Source organism: Mesoplodon mirus (assembly GCF_964341445.2).
Source record: "Mesoplodon mirus genome assembly, chromosome: 2".
NCBI classification, from domain to species: Eukaryota; Metazoa; Chordata; class Mammalia; order Artiodactyla; family Ziphiidae; genus Mesoplodon; species Mesoplodon mirus.
In genome coordinates, this window is record NC_138977.1 from 144,814,533 (window position 1) to 144,835,371 (window position 20,839).

The 20,839-nt window shown below is 39.2% G+C and overlaps 1 protein-coding gene across 1 annotated transcript; it reads left to right on the forward strand.

Annotated features, from left to right (window-relative positions):
• Positions 1-215: 215 nt before the first annotated feature.
• Positions 216-5,333, forward strand: MAD2L1 (mitotic arrest deficient 2 like 1). Its single transcript, XM_082608012.1, has 5 exons — positions 216-421; positions 1,204-1,350; positions 2,654-2,774; positions 3,750-3,853; positions 4,285-5,333. Exons 1-5 carry the CDS (start codon positions 349-351, stop codon positions 4,455-4,457), a joined length of 618 nt encoding a protein of 205 aa, XP_082464138.1. The 5' UTR covers positions 216-348; the 3' UTR covers positions 4,458-5,333.
• The last annotated feature ends 15,506 nt before the right edge of the window (positions 5,334-20,839 follow it).

Sequence of the window (20,839 nt, forward strand, 5' to 3'; positions counted from 1 at the left end):
AGCGGCCACTAAAACCTTGACCTACCATCTTCCCCCCGCTGTGCGCCAGGCAGCCCGCCGACCACAACTACCGGTGCCCAACGGGGATCCTCCCGAGCCTAACCGCTGGGAACAGCGTCACCACGCCTACCCACTGCGCCTGCGCGAAAGGCCGCTCCTGCGAAGGCCCAGAGATCTTGCGGGACCCAGCTGCGTAGGGCGGAGCCTAAAAGCTTGTCGCGCCTGCGCGAGGGGCCGACGGCGTCCTGCGTCGTTACTTTTGAAACGAGTGGCGGGGAACTGCTCTGGAAACCCCTGGTGTTGCTGTCTGCCGGGTGGAAGCGCGTGCTGTCATCCGTGGGCCTGGCCATGGCGCTGCAGCTCTCCCGGGAGCAAGGCATCACCCTGCGCGGAAGCGCCGAAATCGTGGCCGAGTTTTTCTGTAAGTCCTCACGCAGGCCGTAGGGCGGGGAGAACGGAGCCCAGGCCGCCCGGCAGTCCCGCGGCTCGGCTTCCGAGGCGGGGGGAAGCCGGGTGGGCCGGAGCGGCCCCGAACCCAAGTCCTCTCAGCCCCGGCATCCTGCCCGGCAGGAGGAATCTGGGAAGAGGCGGATGCAGGCGCCTCCTCCGGACGCGTTGCTAATGATGGAGGAGGACGCCTAGGTGCTGCTGAGGCCTGCTTCGCGGTACAGCCCCTTCGCCGGGAGCGTTTCTTTAAAGTGCAGAGCTCACCCCTCACCATCACCCCCGCGAGGTGAAACTGGTCGACGGTGATGGACTAGAGTTCGGGAAGCGCCGTTCTGGACCAGGCCAGTTGTACCTTCTGATAGAACCTGGCAGAACTTGTGAGGATAAAAGGGGAGAGGCTTGCCTGGGCTTTGGACTAGTCAGTCGGTTGCCTATTTTGACATCCTCTAACCATACAGTCTGAATTTGGACTTGTTTTACAATGAAATGAAATTTGCCACTGGGAGATTAATGCAGTTTGGCATTTTTCTTTTATTGCCACATAAATGCAGGTATCACTTTCTCTCTTACTTAGAAGCAAGATTTTAAGGATTTTTAATGCCACTTTGTACCTATTCTGCTTTCAGCAAAACACACAAACACGTATGTTTAGACATTTACAGCTTTACACCATTAATGAAACCATAGCCACATCTAAATATGCTTTATTTCCCGAAGTTACAAAGTGACAATGACTTTAATATTTCTTGTTTTCAGCATTTGGCATCAACAGCATTTTATATCAGCGTGGCATATATCCGTCCGAAACCTTTACTCGAGTGCAGAAATATGGACTCACCTTGCTTGTAACTACTGATCCTGAACTCATAAAATACCTAAATAATGTGGTGGAACAACTGAAAGGTAATTAATTGTTGGAAACAGTTTTGAGTTTTGCAGGCCTTCTATGATCCACATTTTCTAGCATCTTGGTGCTCATTTTTCAGCTCTGAACATGGTGGTGTAAAACACTACCACCCCACAGTGAATCAGCTGGGAGGAAGCAAATACATATAAATTGAAAGACATCCCACCCTTCCTCCACCACACTTTGATATGGCTTAAGAAAACAATCTCCATTAACGGAGTTTATGTGACCAGACGGAACATGTTTGAATTTTACTATTACGATGGTGTTGATTATCTGAGAAAAAAATCCACTATACTTAATATATTTTTTTGTAGCTGCTTGCAGTCTAAAACCATCATTATATAAAGATGAAGGAACTAAAACTGAATTCAACCTGGGGGACTAAACTTAAAAAAGAAGAACTACTAAATAACAGAGCGCTCATTAGAATTTTCTTATTTTCACCTATTTCCATTTGTCATTTTTTTTTAAAATCCTGCCTGAGTCAGTTGCCTTTTCTATCTGAACACTCATTTTTTTCCTTTTTGCTCAAGAAGTTGCAGGATTGTTGGATCAATATTTGTTCTCCATCTATTCCTTTTCTTTATTTTTCTAGAATTCCTATTAGTTTCTCTTTCATGTTTCTCGCCACTTAGGAATCCCATTTCTAATTTTTCTGTGTTGTGGGATATTTTGCCTTACCTACCCATTTGACCTTCCAAATTATTAGTTCTAAAAAATGCTACAACTCTCATCTTTCTTTTTCCTTTTTAATTTTAAAATTCACGAATCATTTTTTTGTTGTTGTTTTAAGTAACTTCATTTTTTAAATTACATCATTGTATTTTCATTAACTTCAGGGCTAAATCACCCATAGTCATTCATAGGGCTGCACTTGGATTATTTAGTGTGGAACCTCTTAGAACTAAACTCAAACCCTTTCTGACTGAGTCAAATTTTCCTATTTTATGCTTTCATTGTACCATATTTTGCACCTGCATAGCAGTTACAATTTTAATTTCATGTTAACTGGTGCAGTGATTAGGTTAATGTTATCTCCTACACTCTTGCCTTGGATTAGGATGGAAGTACCGAATGTTTACGATCCTATCCTCAGCACCCAGTGCTATACCTGGTATAAATACTGAGAATTTGAAAACAGGAGCTAGGTTATTGATGGGGCAAGTTTTCTGTATAATTTGGAGGAGATCCAAAATAGCAGTGGTAGAAATTTGCTGAGGATAGGAAGTGGGACCCGAGAAAAGAGTTGCTTTGTAATGCAGTGAACCAAAAAAGATGCCTTGTTATGTGTTACAGAATGGTTATACAAGTGTTCAGTGCAGAAACTGGTGGTAGTCATCTCAAATATTGAAAGTGGTGAGGTCCTTGAAAGATGGCAATTTGATATTGAGTGTGACAAGACTGCAAAAGATGACAGGTAAGTAGGAATTTAAATTATTTCCACTTCCATATGCTTGTTCTAAAACTTGTTTTCTTTACAAAATGAGTTCTAATTATATTGAACAATTTTCATATAAGGTACAGTTTTTTCTAGGATGTTTAATTTGATCTTCAGTCTTCTGTGGAAAAGAACTGTGCTTACTTTGGCATGTCACTGACTTGTATAGTATTGCCTTTAGTCTAAATTGGCGAATTTCAAATTGTATTTATGGTGGTATATGCAAAACTCCATACAGTATACTAGGTGGCCCATTTTATCAATTGTTTAAGCATAAGGGATTATCCTAGACTCCCCCAGCTTAAGATGCAGCTCTACTGTATTTCACTTAATGCCATAAATTTCCTAAGACACTTCATAAACAATGAAGTTTCCAGACTACCTGAATGGGAAATACCCATCATTATATGCTAATGACTAGCACTGTCCTAGGCATACTTACCTGTAAATTCAGAACCATTTCTCATAATGAAATGTAGTTTGCTTCTGAAGCCTTTGATCTCTTTTAGGAAATGTTTAGCTTATAAAAATAATTTGATATACAATTTAATATCTTATTTGAGACAATAGGGAATTAGACATTTAGGCGTTACTAAAAATGCTAAAATGATTATACCAATTAAATATTTTAGATACCACTGTTATTTTTTTTTTAATAGGTACTGAAGTTTTCCTAACTTGAAGCACTTGGCAAATTTTCTGGTCATCTGATACAAAATGACCTGATCCTAAGACCAACCATAAAAAATGATTGGAAGGATAAATGAAATAATAAAAATACATACTATGCCTACTGTGGTATTATGGGTCCTAATAATGTACTCATTTTCTAAAAAACTCCTTTTTAATGTATTACTTATTTGAATTTGGAATCATTTAATTAGATAAATAATCTTACAAATGTTTTAAATAACTCATTAAAACGTAAATTAATTGATTTGGTTTCTTTGGTAGTGCACCCAGAGAAAAGTCTCAGAAAGCTATCCAAGATGAAATCCGCTCAGTGATCAGACAGATCACAGCTACAGTGACATTTCTGCCACTGTTGGAAGTTTCCTGTAAGTATTATACAACGTCACATTGCCTTAAATTTGTTGGGGAAAAGACTAAGCTACTATTTTAAGACTTACTCCTTTATTAAATTTTTTCTAGGCACTAGGATATATCAGTCACAGAACCAAGAAGTTAGCTTTACTGTAGGTTACATTCATGTTATCCCATGTGATTGATTATATACTTTCTACAAATATTTTTAACGGTTTTTTCTTTAAAGAAAAAAAAACTTGAATTTTTCATAAGATAAAGTGAAAGGAGTGCAATATTTTCTGTACTACAGTAAATTTCCATTGAAGAAAAGCAGTGAACTAGTTTTACAGACCAGGCTAAACTACATTTCTAACACTGTGTGGTTCAAAATGTGAGGGAGACAGGGCAGGTAGTTTTACTTTTGAAAAAATAATGTACCTTAATTATTTTATCCCCAATTTAGGTTCATTTGATCTCCTGATTTATACAGACAAAGATTTGGTTGTACCTGAAAAGTGGGAAGAGTCAGGACCACAGTTCATTACCAATTCTGAAGAAGTTCGTCTTCGTTCATTTACTACTACAATTCACAAAGTAAATAGCATGGTAGCCTACAAAATTCCTGTCAATGACTGAGGATGAGCTAAAGACAGTAATGTACTTATATTCTCAAATGTGGTTTTCCTGAAACCAAATCAACTTTAGTTGATATATTTCATTGGTTAATTTTTAGATGGGGAAAACTTAACATTATACTTTACTGAATCTGTGCATAATTGTTTCATTCCTTGGTACCTGTTTCACTTTCCATAGGGCTGATGTAAGTTATTGCACACTGTTCCAAAGGGAACTAGCAGATTTCATTAGCATTGTAATGTCAATTCCTTTGAAGGTAGTACTGTAGATGGAAAAACTTTTGCCATAAAGCTAAATGTCTTTCTAAATCAGACCTTTTGGTCAAGCAGCTTGACTCAATATACAGAAATATTTAAATATAAAATAGAGCAAAAGAAACATGAATATTCAGATTATTTGTTTAGATCCTGAAAGTAACTAATGATAGTCCATAAGTAATAAAATATTGCTCTTATTAGGTCCTTTTGCCATTTATTTCATTTGTATAGTTTCCATATTGAAAAACTTTCCAATTATTTGGTTTTTATTTATATAACTTGAACCCATGAAGCTATGGATATTCCTACTGTTCAAATTGCTATGATACCAAACTTTTAAGAATGTCCTTTTATGTTTTATAAAATCAAGCATTAAATGACAATGATGAAATAAAGTTAAATGTGTATGTTTTAAATTTGTCTTAAAATATTTTTATATTGGTGTGGTGTTAATACAGCTAAATAGTTATGATGCGTTAAGTACAGCATATTATTTCTTGTGCCTAGTATGGTTGTAGGGCCTAGGAATTCAAAGTTGAGTAAGTCTTGAGGTACTTTCAAATTAATGGACAAGCTTTTATTGTACCCCCTTCATCTCATAACAGTAGATTTAAAATAAACATTCTTTTTGTAAAATGATAAATGTCCTTTGTAATTAATTCAGTTTAGCAAATTTTAGATTGTAGAACCTTTCTATACTCTTAGCCTATTGTTAGTCTAATTTTCCATATACAGTTGACCTTTGAACAGTGCAGGGACTGGATGGATCACTGACCCTCCAAGCAGTTGAAAATCCCAGTATAACTTACAGCCAGCCCTCCATATCTGTGGTTACTCCATACCCCTGGATTCAACCAGCTGCGGATCGTGTAGTACTGTAGTATTTATTACAGTACTGAAGCTTGAGATCTTATGAAGGAGAGGAAAATATATGGCAAAGGACCATGAAGTAACCAAACAGGTTTACTTCATTATGTATTTGTCTTTATTATTTCACCTGGATAATCTTCTCTCTGATCCAATTGTGTGCTTGTTAAGAATAAAGGAAAATGTCTTACACCCTTTCATCTCTTAGAGCTGCTGGACAAATAGGTGCCAATTTTTGATGATGGGTATCGTGAATGCTGTTGCAAAGGCCAATCTCTAAAGAGTTGTTGAAGCTGTCTAACTGAGGTTCACCCACAAGTCTTCCTGATAAGAAAGTAGGTACTCAGAAATGGAAATAATGTTTATTTAGGGATGGTCAAGAGTCAACGTTTGAATTCTTGAGCTGTTCATAATCTGTTTAACATTTGAAATATGCATTGAGAAGGAAAGCAGAAATAGAGCTTGAGTAAAAATATGGAGAGAGTTGAAAATTATGGTCCTATTTTTTAGGAAATATGTTTGAAAGTTTTTATAGAAAGCAATTACTGCTTCAGGAAACACTGAATGCCCCTTTGTTAAACAATGGGAATAATAAAATGTGGTTTTTGCCCCAAAAAAGCTCACCAGCAGCAACATTATATATTGCTGATAACACATTTCTGTCATTTATGTTTCTGACAAATTAAGTGGTCCTAATATTACTACTTTTGTGATTTATTATGGTACTTCTCTCTCCTTTAAGAGTTATGTCTAGAAATTAATGCTCTGGATTTGAATGTTACCTTCAATAACAGGAGCTTCTGCCATACAATCTATTGCCTGCAAGTTACTCTATAGTATCAGTTCTGCATCAGCTAGGCTCTTCTTTTTTTGAAAACAGAAAAAAACTGGCTTTGAAAAAATTTAATGAAAGAATATTAGCTATGTAAAGAATCAAAGGAAAGGCTGAAAACCAGAGAACTAGGGCAGCCCCAGGGATTTTCAGTGACAAATGTGTGAACTCTGCATATCTTTATGTAATAAATGGACCACTGGTGTTACCCAATGATCTATTCAAATGACTCAGATTGCTGGTTTAAAAAAAGTGACAATGAAAAGCTTTGTTTGCATTTTAACAAGCTGAGATGTAAGACTAAGAATTAGGGGAAACTGCATTTTTAAATACTTTGATCATTTCGTCTCAGCCAACATTGTTAACATGGTTAAATTAGACTTCTTACACCATTTGCATGTTAACTGTTTACTCTTGTGAGGATTCTGAGGAGACAGTCTTGATCTTTCTCACCTCTTACAGATTATGTATCAATTCAGAAATATACATATTGGAGGTGAATGAGAGCCAAGCTATGAGCTTTACTGATAAAGCTAGATTGGAAAAGCTTTGGCCTAAGGTTCCAGCTGGACTTGTCCCACCCTCCTTCTATACCTTGAGGCTCACCCTGGGAGGAAGATATTTAGACCAACAGATGAAAGAACTGTGACTGACTTCATACCATGTTAAATAGAGAGAAGCTAAGATTCCAAGAGAATCTGGTGGGCTTCTAGACCTGCCTGGGCTCTGACTCAGTTTTGCTCACCATAGGTAGAGGAATGAAACCATGTTCCAGTTGAGCCCATCAAGGTTTGAAATAGAGCCCCAGAAGGGACTGAACCACACCTGGTCTTCAGGATCCTTCTCTCAGTACCATCAATCAGACAGAGAAGTCAAGCCTCCATGGGAATTTTTACACAGAGGTATAACAATCTCATGTCTCCATTGGCTTTTGTTGTAGAGCAAACAACCATAACATAGCAACAATAAGCATTTTTTCCTCCTTCAAGTCTGCAGGTCAGCTGGGGTGTTGTCTTCATTCTCACCTAAGTCTACAGGTCATGTGTTGTTCTACCACTGAAAGGGCAGTGACTAGCCAGAATTCTTGAAGCTTAGTTTCAGAACTTGCACACTGACACTTTTCCACATTCCACTGGCCAAGAACTTGCACACTGACACTTTTCCACATTCCACTGGCCAAGGCAAGTCTTATGGCTAAGCCAAACTTCAGTGGGGAAGGGAAGTATACTCCTCCCAAGGAGATGGGGGAGAGGTGTGAAAATGTGGTGAAAGGATCTAATAGACCAGGGGTTGGCAAACGTTTTCTGTAAAGGGTCAGATACTAGTTTAGGCTTTGCAGCCATATGGTCTCTTGCACCTACTCAAGTGATTCCGTCCTAACTTGAAAGCAGCCTTAGACAACAGGTAAACGAATGAGCATGGCTGTGTTCCAATAACAAAAACCAGACGGTGGGCTATATTTGGCACACGGGTTGTAGTTTGCTGACCCTGTAATAGATCTGTTTGCTGTTGTGTTCACAAATATTCAAACCCCTCCCTGGCTCAGAGCAATTGATTTTGTAATTTTCAGGGCTCACATTTAAAGCAACATCATTTGTTTTCTCCATCCATGGTATCTCAAATGGGATGGCTCTTTATCTCTATCCCATATTCTGTGAAACACAACTGGCTATTTAAGGTACTCCTCAGGACACCCCACAGTGAATTTTGATCTGAAAACTGGAAAGGGAGGTTCTTTGGCACATGATGCGTACGAAGAGATTCAAAATAGCATAAAGACTACACGCCTCCATTTTTAATCACTATATAAAAACATGTATGCTGAATAAATGTTACTATTAGAATGCATTCAAGTTTCTTAGGTTCATTAACCTCCTATATATTTTAGCATATGAACTCCAAAATCATAAGCATAATAAAGTAGGTATCCACATAGACATTTAATTTTTCTTTACCTTCTGTTTCCATTTAATTGCTTAGTCTGTAAAATTTATCTTAATTTTATTTTCTGTGAAAGATCAGAATAGCTATGATGTTACATTGTAATGCCTGTATTTTCCACCAGGTGACACTAATGTAATACTTAAAGTGAATTTCTTCTGACTAAATTAGACTAATATTCTGCTTTTCTTTTTCTTTCTTTTTTTTTTTTTTTGCGGTACGCGGGTCTCTCACTGCTGTGGCCTCTCCCGTTGCGGAGCACAGGCTCCGGACGCGCAGGCTCAGTGACCATGGCTCACGGGCCCAGCGCTCCACGGCATGTGGGATCTTCCCGGACCAGGGCATGAACCCGTGTCCCCTGCATCGTCAGGCGGACTCCCAACCACTGCGCCACCAGGGAAGCCCTCTGCTTTTCTTATTGGAAGTTAACATTGGGATTTCTGTCTACAAAAATATGAAGACATCAGAGGGAAAAACACAGCATCTCTCTTTTGCTAGGCACTTTACATGAACTATTTCATTTAATTCTCAGGCTTTAGTGCACAAGCAGAATCGTGGGGTCAATGGGCATGCAAATGGCACTATGTTTTTAAAGTTTAGATGGCCTCTTTTGACCTCAGCCAAGGAAGCTCATTTGACTCCACAACAAGCACATCAAAAGCAATTCTTCACCCTTTTCTTAATGGTTCTTACCTTCTACATCCTTTTAGCAATTGAGTGTCCAGAACAAATTACTTTTCCTTTACTGGGCTTTGAGTTTCATTGGTGAGTTTGTATTTACACTTTCCTCAGACGACTTTGACCAATGAATAGAAGGAACCAAAACAGAGAGGACTTTATCCTATGCCTTATCTATATTGTTTATAGAATAAATCAAGTGTGAATTTTCAAGCATCTGTGAAACAGTTTTCCAACTAATCAGAAGAATTGTTCATTTAACTACCTCGGTTACTCCTTGGGGAATTAATTTTTGGCTTAACTTGTAAATAACATTTTCTCATTCTTTTTTTACTCAGTGTATAAAATTATATTTCAAGTTATTTTGTTCAATGTGACCATGATAAAGGTTTGTGTTGGAACAACTATGGAATAGAACCTGTCTGCTAAACTTCACATTAGTTATATTTTCTAAAAACAGATCTTTAGCAATCTTTCCATTCTTGAATATGGCTTTGAAAGTCAGCAGTATTAACCTATGCTTATTTAAAAAAAAAAAATCTAGCTGGGAAAGCTACTTAATCTCCATTAGAGTTGACAATCCTGTTCCAATCTGGCAAAAACATTGTAGCCCTAGCAACAAAACTATTAGAAAAGGCCTAGAGAGAAAAATGTCAGAGTTGACCCTCTGATTTCACAAGTCAGTTTGTGTTACCACTTCACCTATTTTTGTCCTCCTACCATTTGATCTATTTTTATACTAGAGAAACATAATATAGTTTCATTTATTTGTGTAAAGTCCATTTCATCTACATTTATCTGCATCATTTTGCTTTGTAAGCTTGTTTACACAAAGGAACTTACATCAGATCAAAATCTCTATTGTCTTGGAATTTTATTTGTGTGGAAAAGGCTTCTCTGAGTATAAGCAGGCCAACCATACTCCATTTCCATGCAAGGGAAAGATCTCAAACGTCTTTAAAAACTATATAGATACGGACATATTGAGTGGATGCCTAGACATGGATATGATTTCTATCTAAATGGCAGTCTCACTGTCTAAGTGCAGAAGTTAGTGGTTTTAAAGATTGAGTCAGTGATATCCAAAATATTTCATGTCTAAAATACAGTTCTTTTATCACTATACTCAATCATAATAGCCAATACAGCTCTTTAGAAACCAGTTCAAAGCTTCCAGATCTAAGAAAGGAAATTTATAGGCAATGATCATCTACCATGTGCCAAGTACCAGTTAGGTGCTTTACACCTGTTCAGCCTGGTTCCTTCTAGGTGCATAGAGGCTGGGGCTGGTGGGGAAGTGGGAGACTTGGGCTACAGCCTGTGGTCTTGGAAACGTGATGGGACATGGGGAGAGCCATGAAGCAAAGAAGATGATGAAGTCTGAGTCCCAAATGACAAGTCCTCTGGAGTAAGGAATAGCTCCAAAACCTCAATTCAGGGCTGTGGGGGAAGAACAGTGTGGAAAGAGAAGGACTGGATCCAAAATGAACGTTTTATAACTGCTGATGCCCAGTGAGTCCCAGAGGATAACCATGAAGGAACACTGCGTAGGGAGAAAGAATCCTTCATAGAGTACCTTAGGCTCAACTTGTGGGCAGGGAGGGGATCCGGCATCAAATTAGTATATTACATGCATTATCTCAATCCTCACAACAACCCAATGAGAGTTACTATCCCCATTTTACACCTGTAAAAAGTGAGATTCGGGAAGGTTAAGTAATTTGCCCAGCTTCAAACATCCAGAATACATTCCCAGGCCTGACTCCAAAGCCTGTATTCTTACTGTATCTCATTGCCTCTCAGAGACTAGGGAACAAGGAAGGGTCCCCCTTTTCCAGTATGCAGACTCAGCCAAGGAGACTACAATACCACCTGAATCTAACTCCAGCTGGAGAATTGAAAACTCACAGCCACAGTGGTTGAGTGTCAAGGTACATTAACTTTTTAAAGAACTCTTTTTCATAATAAGCTATCACTAAATGTTTATTAACACAGAGACTTTTGCTGTGTAATAGGAGCATTCATTTTCTTCCATCAACATTTTCTTCTCTCATTCCTTTCACTTGTTTTTGTAACTAAATGCTGTGTTGGGATTTGGGCTTCTGCTTTATGGGCTTTAACCAGTTCGAGAAATAGACACAGAAAACAGATTGAAATGTATGTATTATCATCTATATTACGGGGTTTCCTAGAAAAGCTGAGTAGGAGCAAGAGGCTTGCACCTAAAGCAGAAGTAGGTTTGCTACTACTCCCCCATGAATGAACTGTGGAACAGTCAGACAACTTCGGTCTTCCTCACTCAAGCCCAACTCCAGCATGGGAGTAAGAAGTGCCGCTCCCTGAACGCCAAGGCCAGAGTTAGAAAGCACTGTACCTGAGCTCCGGCAAGCCTTGGAAAGAGTTCTTCTTTGTTGCTTGGGATGGTGTGAGAGAGAAGGTGGAGAGAGGGGCCCCCAATATTTCCCCAGTACCACTTTCCATCATCAGGATCAGAGCAGAAACCTGAAGAGTGGAGTAACATGCATCCCTCCCAGTATTTGCCAGGTTTTTTTTAAAATATAAATTTATTTATTTTATTTATTTCTTTTTGGCTGCGTTGGGTCTTCGTTGCTGTGCACGGGCTTTCTCTAGTTGTGGTGAGCAGAGGCTACTCTTCGTTGTGTTGCATGGGCTTCTCATTGCAGTGGTTTGTTGTGAAGCACAGGCTCTAGGCACGCAGGCTTCAGTAGTTGTGGCACGCGGGCTCAATAGTTGTGGCTCACAGGCTGTAGAGCGCAGGCTCAGTAGTTGTGGCGCATGGGCTTAGTTGCTCCACGGCATGTGGGATCTTCCCGGACCAGGGCTCGAACCCATGTCCCCTGCATTGGCAGGCGTATTCTTAACCACTGCGCCACCAGGGAAGCCCATTTGCCAGGTTTTTAATCTTTTAGCATATTACGAGGCCAGTGTGTTCCACTGGCATTATGCCAGTTGATTTTAGGTAGCAGGGTGATGATAACAGGCATTTAAAAAAATTTTAGTAATTATGTATTTTAATCTGTATTCAGAAAAATATATAACATTTTAACATATCAGGAGCTAAAGATTTTTAAAGTACATACCTTATTCTTTTTAAATGTATCAGTATTGGGATGGGTGATATGCAAATAAAAATCACGAAGGCAGCACATATATGAAGGAAGGCTGGGAAATGATGTCATAAGCCATTGTACTTAAGTCAGAAGTAAGCCAGGGCGGGCTGTCCTCTCAGCAGGGCGGGCTGCATGCTCAGAGTGCTGCTATGTTCTTACCATCCTACACTCCACTTCTTGCTACACAAAGTTCCCCTCTGGAACTGCTGATGGGCATTTCACTTTTTGCCCACAAAAGACTCTAGCAACATGAGTCAGACAGGATTCCATGCAGCACCCTAAGCTCAAAATTCACTCCCTATTCTATTCTTATCACTAATTATGTCCTGTCACATTGTCCAAAATAGATCATCAGACTTTATGAAATGAATACAAAGACTGGATCAACACCATAAAAATGTCCCAAATTTGAACAATAGGAAACTCTTATTTTTCAGCTTCCTCAAAACTAAATCCCCTTGTAAATAAAAGCCCATAGAAATTAAAGTCCAAATGTCTTCATTCCCTATTTTATACAATTGGCTCGGTCTCAGCCAGAGGGTCTTAGTTGTCTGGATTCCTATATCTGCAGCTGTGTCCTAGGCTGTCTTTCATAGGAATATAGCTTCTTCAGCCTCTTTAAATTCAAATCTCTAGTTAGCTCTACTCTCCAAGGGGGGGGGGGTAGCCACAAGAGAAACTGCAGCTCCACTACAGAAGTTATCACAAACAAAATTATGATCCCCAAATTAAGTGAACGGTATAATGTGGTTTGACATTGCTATTCTCAGCCAAAGAGCATGGCAGATAACTTAGTGGTACCTGCGTTGGAGACAGTGAGGACCTGAGAACACCTGGTTTCAGTCCCATGGCAGGTCAGCCAGCTGCACCAGTGTCGAGTCCAGAGTCTGGGAATCTGTGTTTACTGACCAGTAACTGCCCAACAGTTGTGCTTCTACGTGTATAATATATTTGTGTATTTCTTTGTGTTTTTTCTTGTTTTGTTTTGTTTGGGTGATGCTTGTGGGGATCTCCCCATATATATTGCCTACTTTCTCTCAGAGAGTGACATTTGAGACATTATTGCCTTCTTAGAAAATTTAGATATTCTGGTTTCTTCGTTTCCTCCTGTCTATTGTCTCATGCAAGATTGTGGTCTAGAGAAAACCTCTACTCCCAAATTCTTCCAGTGTGTTCTCTGTAGGGGAGAAGTATACTCTTCTCTGTGAAAACATGAGGGATGGGGTAGAGACCATCACCCTACTTCTTAGCACTATGTTTTAATAATATACACTGCTTTATTTATTATGATAATAGTGATTGTCATTACTCTTCCATAAATTTTTTCCTTCCTACCTAGGCAGGTAGAGTTGGACCCAGCTAGGCAGTAGGTGACTAGAGTCAAAATTAAATTAGAAAAAAAAAATTAAAACACCAGGATCACAGTAAAGGTCAGTGAGTCAGGATTACTCTTGTACATGGTCGGTGGGAATGTAAACTGGTTCAGCCACTGTGGAAAACAGTATGGAAATTAAGGATAGAACTTCTAAATGATCCAGCAATTCTACTTGTGGGTATTTATCTGAAGAAAACAAAAACACTAGTTCGAAAAGATATACACACCCCTATGTTCACTGCAGCATTATTACAACAGCCAAGATATGGAAACAACCTAAATGTACAAGGATGGATGAATGGATAAAGAAGATTTAATGTATATATATACACACAACAGAATACTGTGTAGCCATAAGAGAAGGAAATCTTGCCATTTGCTACAACATGGATGGACCTTGAGGGTATTATGCTAAGTGAAATAAGTCAGATGAAGAAAGACAAATACCATATAATTTCCCTTTTATGTGGAATATAAAAAACAAAACAAACAAACAAAAGAAAAACAAACTCACAGATTGAGAGAACAGATTGGTGGTTATCAGAAGGGAAGGGATTGGAAGAAGGGTGAAGTGAGTGAAGGGGATCAACTGTATGGTGATGGATGGTAACTAGACTTACAGTGCTGGTTACTTTGTAGTGTATACAAATAGCAATTTATAATGCTGTATACCTGAAATGTGTATAAATGTTATACACCAATTTTACCTTAATTTAAAAAAAAAAGAGGGCTTCCCTGGTGGCACAGTGGTTGAGAGTCCGCCTGCCGATGCAGGGGACACGGGTTCGTGCCCTGGTCTGGGAAGATCCCACATGCTGCAGAGTGCCTGGGCCCGTGAACCATGGCTACTGAGCCTGCGCGTCCGGAGCCTGTGCTCCGCGATGGGAGAGGCCACAACAGTGAGAGGCCCGCGCACCGCAAAAAAAAAAAAAGAAAAGAAAAAAAAAGAAAAAGTAACAGAAGGATACCAAAGTTTAGCAAAACTTTAAGGAGATTCCAGATGTCACAGATTAAAGTACTCAAAAGTTAGTATTCCAAAAGGTTGGGCCATTGAAAACATAGAACACAAGCACAAACAAAAAATACCTAAACCTAAACTTCAGGGCAGAAACTTTTCTGTTCTTACGCCTTCCTGTCTCAGTAGGATCTGACCATTAGTGTAAGGAGAGAGACTGCAGCTGTGGAGGAAAATGGTGCCAAGAACTGCAGCTGCAGAAAGTTTTTTGGTATTTTTTTTCACTTTTTACTTTTGACATGTAAAATTAATACATACACAAGTTAAAAAACCTCAGACAGTACAGAGTGGTACTAAATGAAAAGTAAGTTCTCTACCTTACCTCGTTCTCCCCCTCCCCATTTCTAATCCAGCTCCCTTGGAGTATAGTTGCTTTACAATGTTGGGTTAGTTTCTGCTGTACAGCAAAGTGAATCAGCTATACATATACATATATCCCCTCTTTTCTGGATTTCTTTCCCATTTAGGTCACCACAGAGCATTGAGTAGAGTTCCCTGTGCTATACAGTAGGTTCTCGTTAGTTATCTATTTTATACATAGTATCAATAGTGTATATGTGTCTATCCCAATCTCCCAATTCATCCCATCCCCCCACCAGCTCCCTATTTTTAAACATTTTTTATTCTGCTGCTGGTTATTACCATACCTCTGAAACTTATGTTAATTCCTCCATTTCTCGTTCATCAACTTTAGACAGTATCTATTAAAAGATGATAAATTTAGTTCATATTTCTTTATCCACTACTAAGTTTTTCCAGTTACAGTATTTTGGTTCTTCTGGTGTTTATCCATAATTTTAAAGAATATGCTTAAACCCCATATTTTGTTACATAAATTTTAGATAGTGTATCTTGATTCCTTACTAGATAAGGTGAGAAAAATCTGTCTGACATTACCTTCCACATCTCTCTGCTGCCTTAACAGACTTCGTTTTTTTTTTTACATTATCAATGTTAATATTAGATTCTCTTTTATAGTTACTATTGTCTTCCAAGTTTTGTTTATATGTTGATTCTACAAACTGAAATAGCATTTACATTATTCCAATTATTAAATTACTCCTTACTGAAAGACTGAATAGCTCTACCTATTGAGGAAAAAAAGGTAATCTATATCATCAGAATGGAAAGATGAATGTTCCAAGTGTCAAGCTCAAATGGGATTCCTTAAACCCAATCTTCAAGCATTTCTATTAAATTATTCATTTAGCCAATGATACCTTTAATTTCCAAGAAATCTTTTTTCTTTGATTATTCTTGTTACCCAGCCACCTATTCTTTGGCTTCTTGACTCCGAAGATGTTAGGGTTTGGGGTTGTTTTTAATATTTTTTTTTTTCAGTTCTCTTAATTAACTGTTTTCTTCAGGAGTCAACTGTTATATCTGTTCCACTTGGACCTTCTCATTTTTGCTGTTGGTTTCTTCTAAATTTCCTGGTTTTGTTTTGTTTTGTTTTTTCCATACCCATGCATGATTAAAATGATTGATCAATACTGGTAGCATGATTTTCAACTGTGCTATTATAGACCTGTCCCTTGAATGAAAAGATGAATGGTAGGGTCTATGTAATATAAGCTAGTACAGTCAGCCCTATGCATCCATAAGTTCCACATCCACCGATTCAACCAACTTAAGATCCAAAATATTCCAAAAATATTCCAGAAAGTTCCAAAATGCAATACTTAAATTGGCTGTGCGCTGGCAACTATGTACCTAGCATTTACGTTGTATTAGGTATTATAAGTAATCTATAGATGATGTAAAGCATACAGAAGGATGTGCATAGGTTATACGCAAATACTGTGCCATTTTATATAATGGACTCGAACATCTGTGGATTGTGGTATCCACAGGGCATCCTGGAACTGATCACCCACAGATACTGAGGGATGACTGTATTCTTTAAGGGTACGTTTAGATATTTTGTTAACCATGTATTTTTTTTGAAATTTGAAATACATTTTTAATGTATTTTTTGACTTTCAAAAAATGCATGAAAATATCATTTATTTATTTAGTTTTTTGTGTGCCAGAATTCACTCACTCACTCTCTATTACGAATACGCCTTGGACCGAGGGCCTGAAGGTTAAACATAATTTCCAGGTATGGGCAGCAGAGGGCAGCAAAGGGCAGTGGAACAAGTACTCACTGTCCAGGCCTGGGCATCCCTCTCTTTTACCTTTTCCTGGAGGTAAAAATCAATTAGCAGGTAGTAGAAGGTCCAGAGTGCCAGAATCAGGAGAGAAATTACTCACAGGGACAGTGACCCAGAATGGGGATTAGGCTGAGGAGGCAGTGGAAAGGTTTAGCCATAATTCAGAGCCTGGTATCTGTCACAGAGATGTAGACAACTAGACATCAGGAGGTGAATCATCAATTAGAGCACTTTCACAGTTCTGACTGCTACTCCCAGCCTGTCTAAAACCCAAAGTCTGGCTCCTTAAAGTAACAGGAGTCGACTCTGAACCTTGGGAACTGATACAAACTTCCTGTCTGAGAGTTGGTCCATGCTGCCAGCATTGGCTAAGGGCTCCACAGCCAGCCATTTTGAGGAGGAGACAGTGGGGTATGGGCACCAAATGCAAATGCTAACAGTTAATGTAAACACTCAGATACATTCCAATTAAATAATTTGGGAGTCAACCTAACCATGACGTGGCTTAAATATATTTTCTTCCCTCCTCCAGAGGGGAAACACTGTTTAGTTGTGGAAACACTACATGACTTTGAAATTAGACAAATGTGACTCTATGAATTGTTAGGTATATGGCTCTCAGTTACTTAACTCTACTGAGCCTCAGTTTGTCCATCTGTAAAACTAGAAATAATGATTCTTACCTCACAAATCTGCTGCAAAGAAATGAGATGATGTACATAAACTGCGTGGCAAAGAGCTTGGCAACTTTTAGTCAGTCAACATTGGTACCTGTTCTGTCTCCCTGTCTTTATCTTGGAAGAAGATCCATGATACTACTTGCTCTCTTTGAACACAAAGTCTCGCTGTCTCCTAGAAGCATACTAACATTAATTGAGGGATTACTGTGTTAGGTACCATAGTAAGTTTTCTGAAGTGCTACCTCACTTAAGTCTCATAACCAGCCTATAAGGAATGTACTTTTATCATCATCTCCATGTTACAAATGAGGACATTGTAAACTGGTTTTCCTAGTCTTCTCACGTAGGGAGTAAAGAACAAGGAGGGATTCAGAACAGGTAATTGGATTCCAGAACTCATGCTCTTGACAATACACAATCTGTTTTCCAATACAGACATTTAATCAAAGATTTAAAAATCTAAGGGAAAAAACAGAATTAAGAAAATAGTCTTGTCTTTGCAGTGTGTTTAAATGTTGGTACTATTGGCATAGGATCACCTCTTCGATTTGATATTTAGGGCAAAATTTCAGTGTTCAATGACATAAATGAAAACACTTTGTTGCAGACTTAGAGAATGGACATGTGGACACAGTGGGGGAAGGGGAGGGTAGGATGAATTGGGAGATTAGGATATATACACCACCATGTGTAAAATAGAGAGCTAGTGGGAACCTGCTGTAAAGCACAGGGAGCTCAGCTCGGTGCTCTGTGATGATCTAGATAGGTGGGATGGGGGGTGGCGGTGGGAGGGAGGTCCAGGAGGGAGGGGATATGTGTATACATATAGCTGATTCACTTCACTGTATAGCAGACACTAACACAACATGGTAAAGTAATTATACTCCAATAAAAAAATACATTAATAATTGCTTTTAAAAAGAAAACACACCTTGTCACTGTTATTCCATTTAGAGTTCTTTCATAAAATTAAAAGAACTAACAACGGTATTTGGAAGACATTCAGCTTTAGCTATTACATTTAAAGATAACTATTACATGACTAAGGAAAGCTTCCTTGATCTTTCTGAGAAAAGGTTTTCTCTCTTTTGCTTCACTACAAGGGGAAGATGGTACAAAAACACTTCTTTCTCAATGGATGCCTAAAAAACAATTACAATCCTGGTTACATGTAAGAATCATGGAAAACGCTTTTTATAAATACAGGTTTTCTGGATCTGGTGACTCAAAACCTCTGGGAGAGTACAGCCTAAAAAGCTCCTCAAAGCAATTCTGATGCATATCAGAGCTGATTACCAGTGACTAGATTCTACAAGGAGAGAAGTCTTCCTGGCCTCTAACCTCTCCAAAAGGGAGAGGCAGAGAATGCAGATAATTTGGGAATTGGGGAAGGTGCAGAGATACGTTTGCCTACATTTCTTGCCTTTCGTAGATTCTGCCACATGCTTGATGAGAGGCCAAAAAGTGTTGCCCAATGAGCCTCCATAGTTCTAAACACAGTCAAGCACGTCCAGACTAGCACTGTCCCTTTAAAACTGGTGAGCAGTCTCTGGAGGCCACTGTCTATATGCTGCATCTATGCTAGTTTGGTTTTAAGAGGAGAGGCCTTAACAAGGTCACAGAGGACTAAAAAGACCTGTGCTTCTGGCTTCTACCCACCTTTTCAGACTTCACCTTCCTGTACCTTCTGTTAGTGTCTCCAATCTAGCAAACTCTTTCATGTCTCTGAAATTTCATATACTCAAATTCTATCCCTTCAGCATGAAATATGAAACATCCTCTCCCGGACTTCCCTGGTGGCACAGTGGTTAAGAATCCACATGCCAATGCTAGGGGACATGGGTTCGATCTCTGGTCCAGGAAGTTCCCACATGCCGCGGAGTGACTAAGCCCGTGCGCCACAACTACTGAGCCTGCGCTCTAGAGCCCATGAGCCACAACTACTGAGCCCACGTGCCTAGAGCCCGTGCTCCACAACAAGAGAAGCCACCACAATGAGAAGCCCGCATACCGCAACGAAGAGTAGCCCCTGCTTGCTGCAACTGGAGAAAGCCCACGCACAGCAACGAAGACCCAACACAGCAAGCAAGCAAGCAAGCAAGCAATAAATAAATAAATAAATAAATTGATTAATTTATTTAAAAAAAGAAACATCCTCTCCCAACACATATTTTCTCTTCTCCTCTTCTTCTCTTTCCCTCTCTCTCTCTCTCCGTCTCTCCCCCTCCTTCCCTCCATACCTCTTTCCCTCTCTCCCTTCCTCCCCCCCCCAATTAATTCCAAATTATCTTCTAAAGCTCATTTCAAAGGAGCTTTTCAAAGGAGCCTTCCTTGCCTGCCCTCTCCACAATCAAAAGTCAGGTGTCTGGTCCCTCTTGTAATTGCTCATCTCACTCTAATTTTTCTTTGTAGTACCTACCAGAGTCTGGCATTAAGAGTTATTGGTGAGACTCTGTTTAATTTCTGTCTCCCCAATTTAAATCTAGGTTTTGTGAGAGAGCTGGGCCAGAGTCCCTTTTGCTCCCTGCTGCCGAGACCTAACCAGGTGCCTTTCTTTCAGTACAGGTTCAAACACTCTGCTAAATGAATGAAGTAAAAGAAAGAGAGACTATTTTAGATTATTCCTTTCTTTCTTCATCCACAGCAGAAAATTATTTCATAAAATGTTTTGAATTCCTCCAATGTGCCAATGCCTGTGAGAATTAAATGATAAATCAAAAATAGACTCATTCCTTGAGATCCTTAGAGTCTAGTGGGGAATAAAAGATATGTATTCAGATAACTATTACAGGAACCTTACAAGGGAAACCACAAACTTCATTATATGATCAAATTTCAGTCCTCCACCGTTGTCAAAGGAAAGAGACCGTCCCTGTGAGAAGAGGTTAGGGGGCCTCACTGCTCAGAGGCTGGGAGTCAGCTGGATTTGAATCCTTTAGTTGCACTGTGGCTGCCTGGTTTCACAGCACCTCAACTATCTGTGCATCAGCCTCCTCAACTGTACAGTGGTCAATTTTCAAGTGGAAAGAGAAAGGTGTCTTTACATAAAATGTTTGTAGCAGATTACTGTAGGTTCCCTAACACTGAAGAAGATACACAGATGGCAAATAAGCACATGAAAAGATGTTCAGCATCATTAACTATTAGGGAAATGCAAATTAAATCCACAATGAGATGGCGCTACACAGCTATCAGAATGCCTAAGATAAAAAATGACACCACTAACTGCTTGTGTGGACTTGGATAAACAATCATTCATACAGTGCTGGTGAGCATGTGAAATGGTACAGCCACTCCGGAAAACAATTTGACAGTTTCTTAAAAAACAAAAGATACAACTACCATACAACCAGACATTTGCACTCCTGGGCATTTAGCCTAGAGAAATGGATACTTATGTTGACACAAAAATGTGTACACAAATGTTTGTTGCAGCTTTATCTATAACAG

Excerpts from the sequence above, each read along its gene's own strand:
- MAD2L1 (XM_082608012.1), top strand. The coding sequence starts at position 349 with ATGGCGCTGCAGCTCTCCCGGGAGCAAGGCATCACCCTGCGCGGAAGC. Across the intron at positions 1,351-2,653 it reads TGTGGTGGAACAACTGAAAG|AATGGTTATACAAGTGTTCA; the intron begins GTAATTAATTGT and ends TATGTGTTACAG. Across the intron at positions 3,854-4,284 it reads GCCACTGTTGGAAGTTTCCT|GTTCATTTGATCTCCTGATT; the intron begins GTAAGTATTATA and ends TCCCCAATTTAG.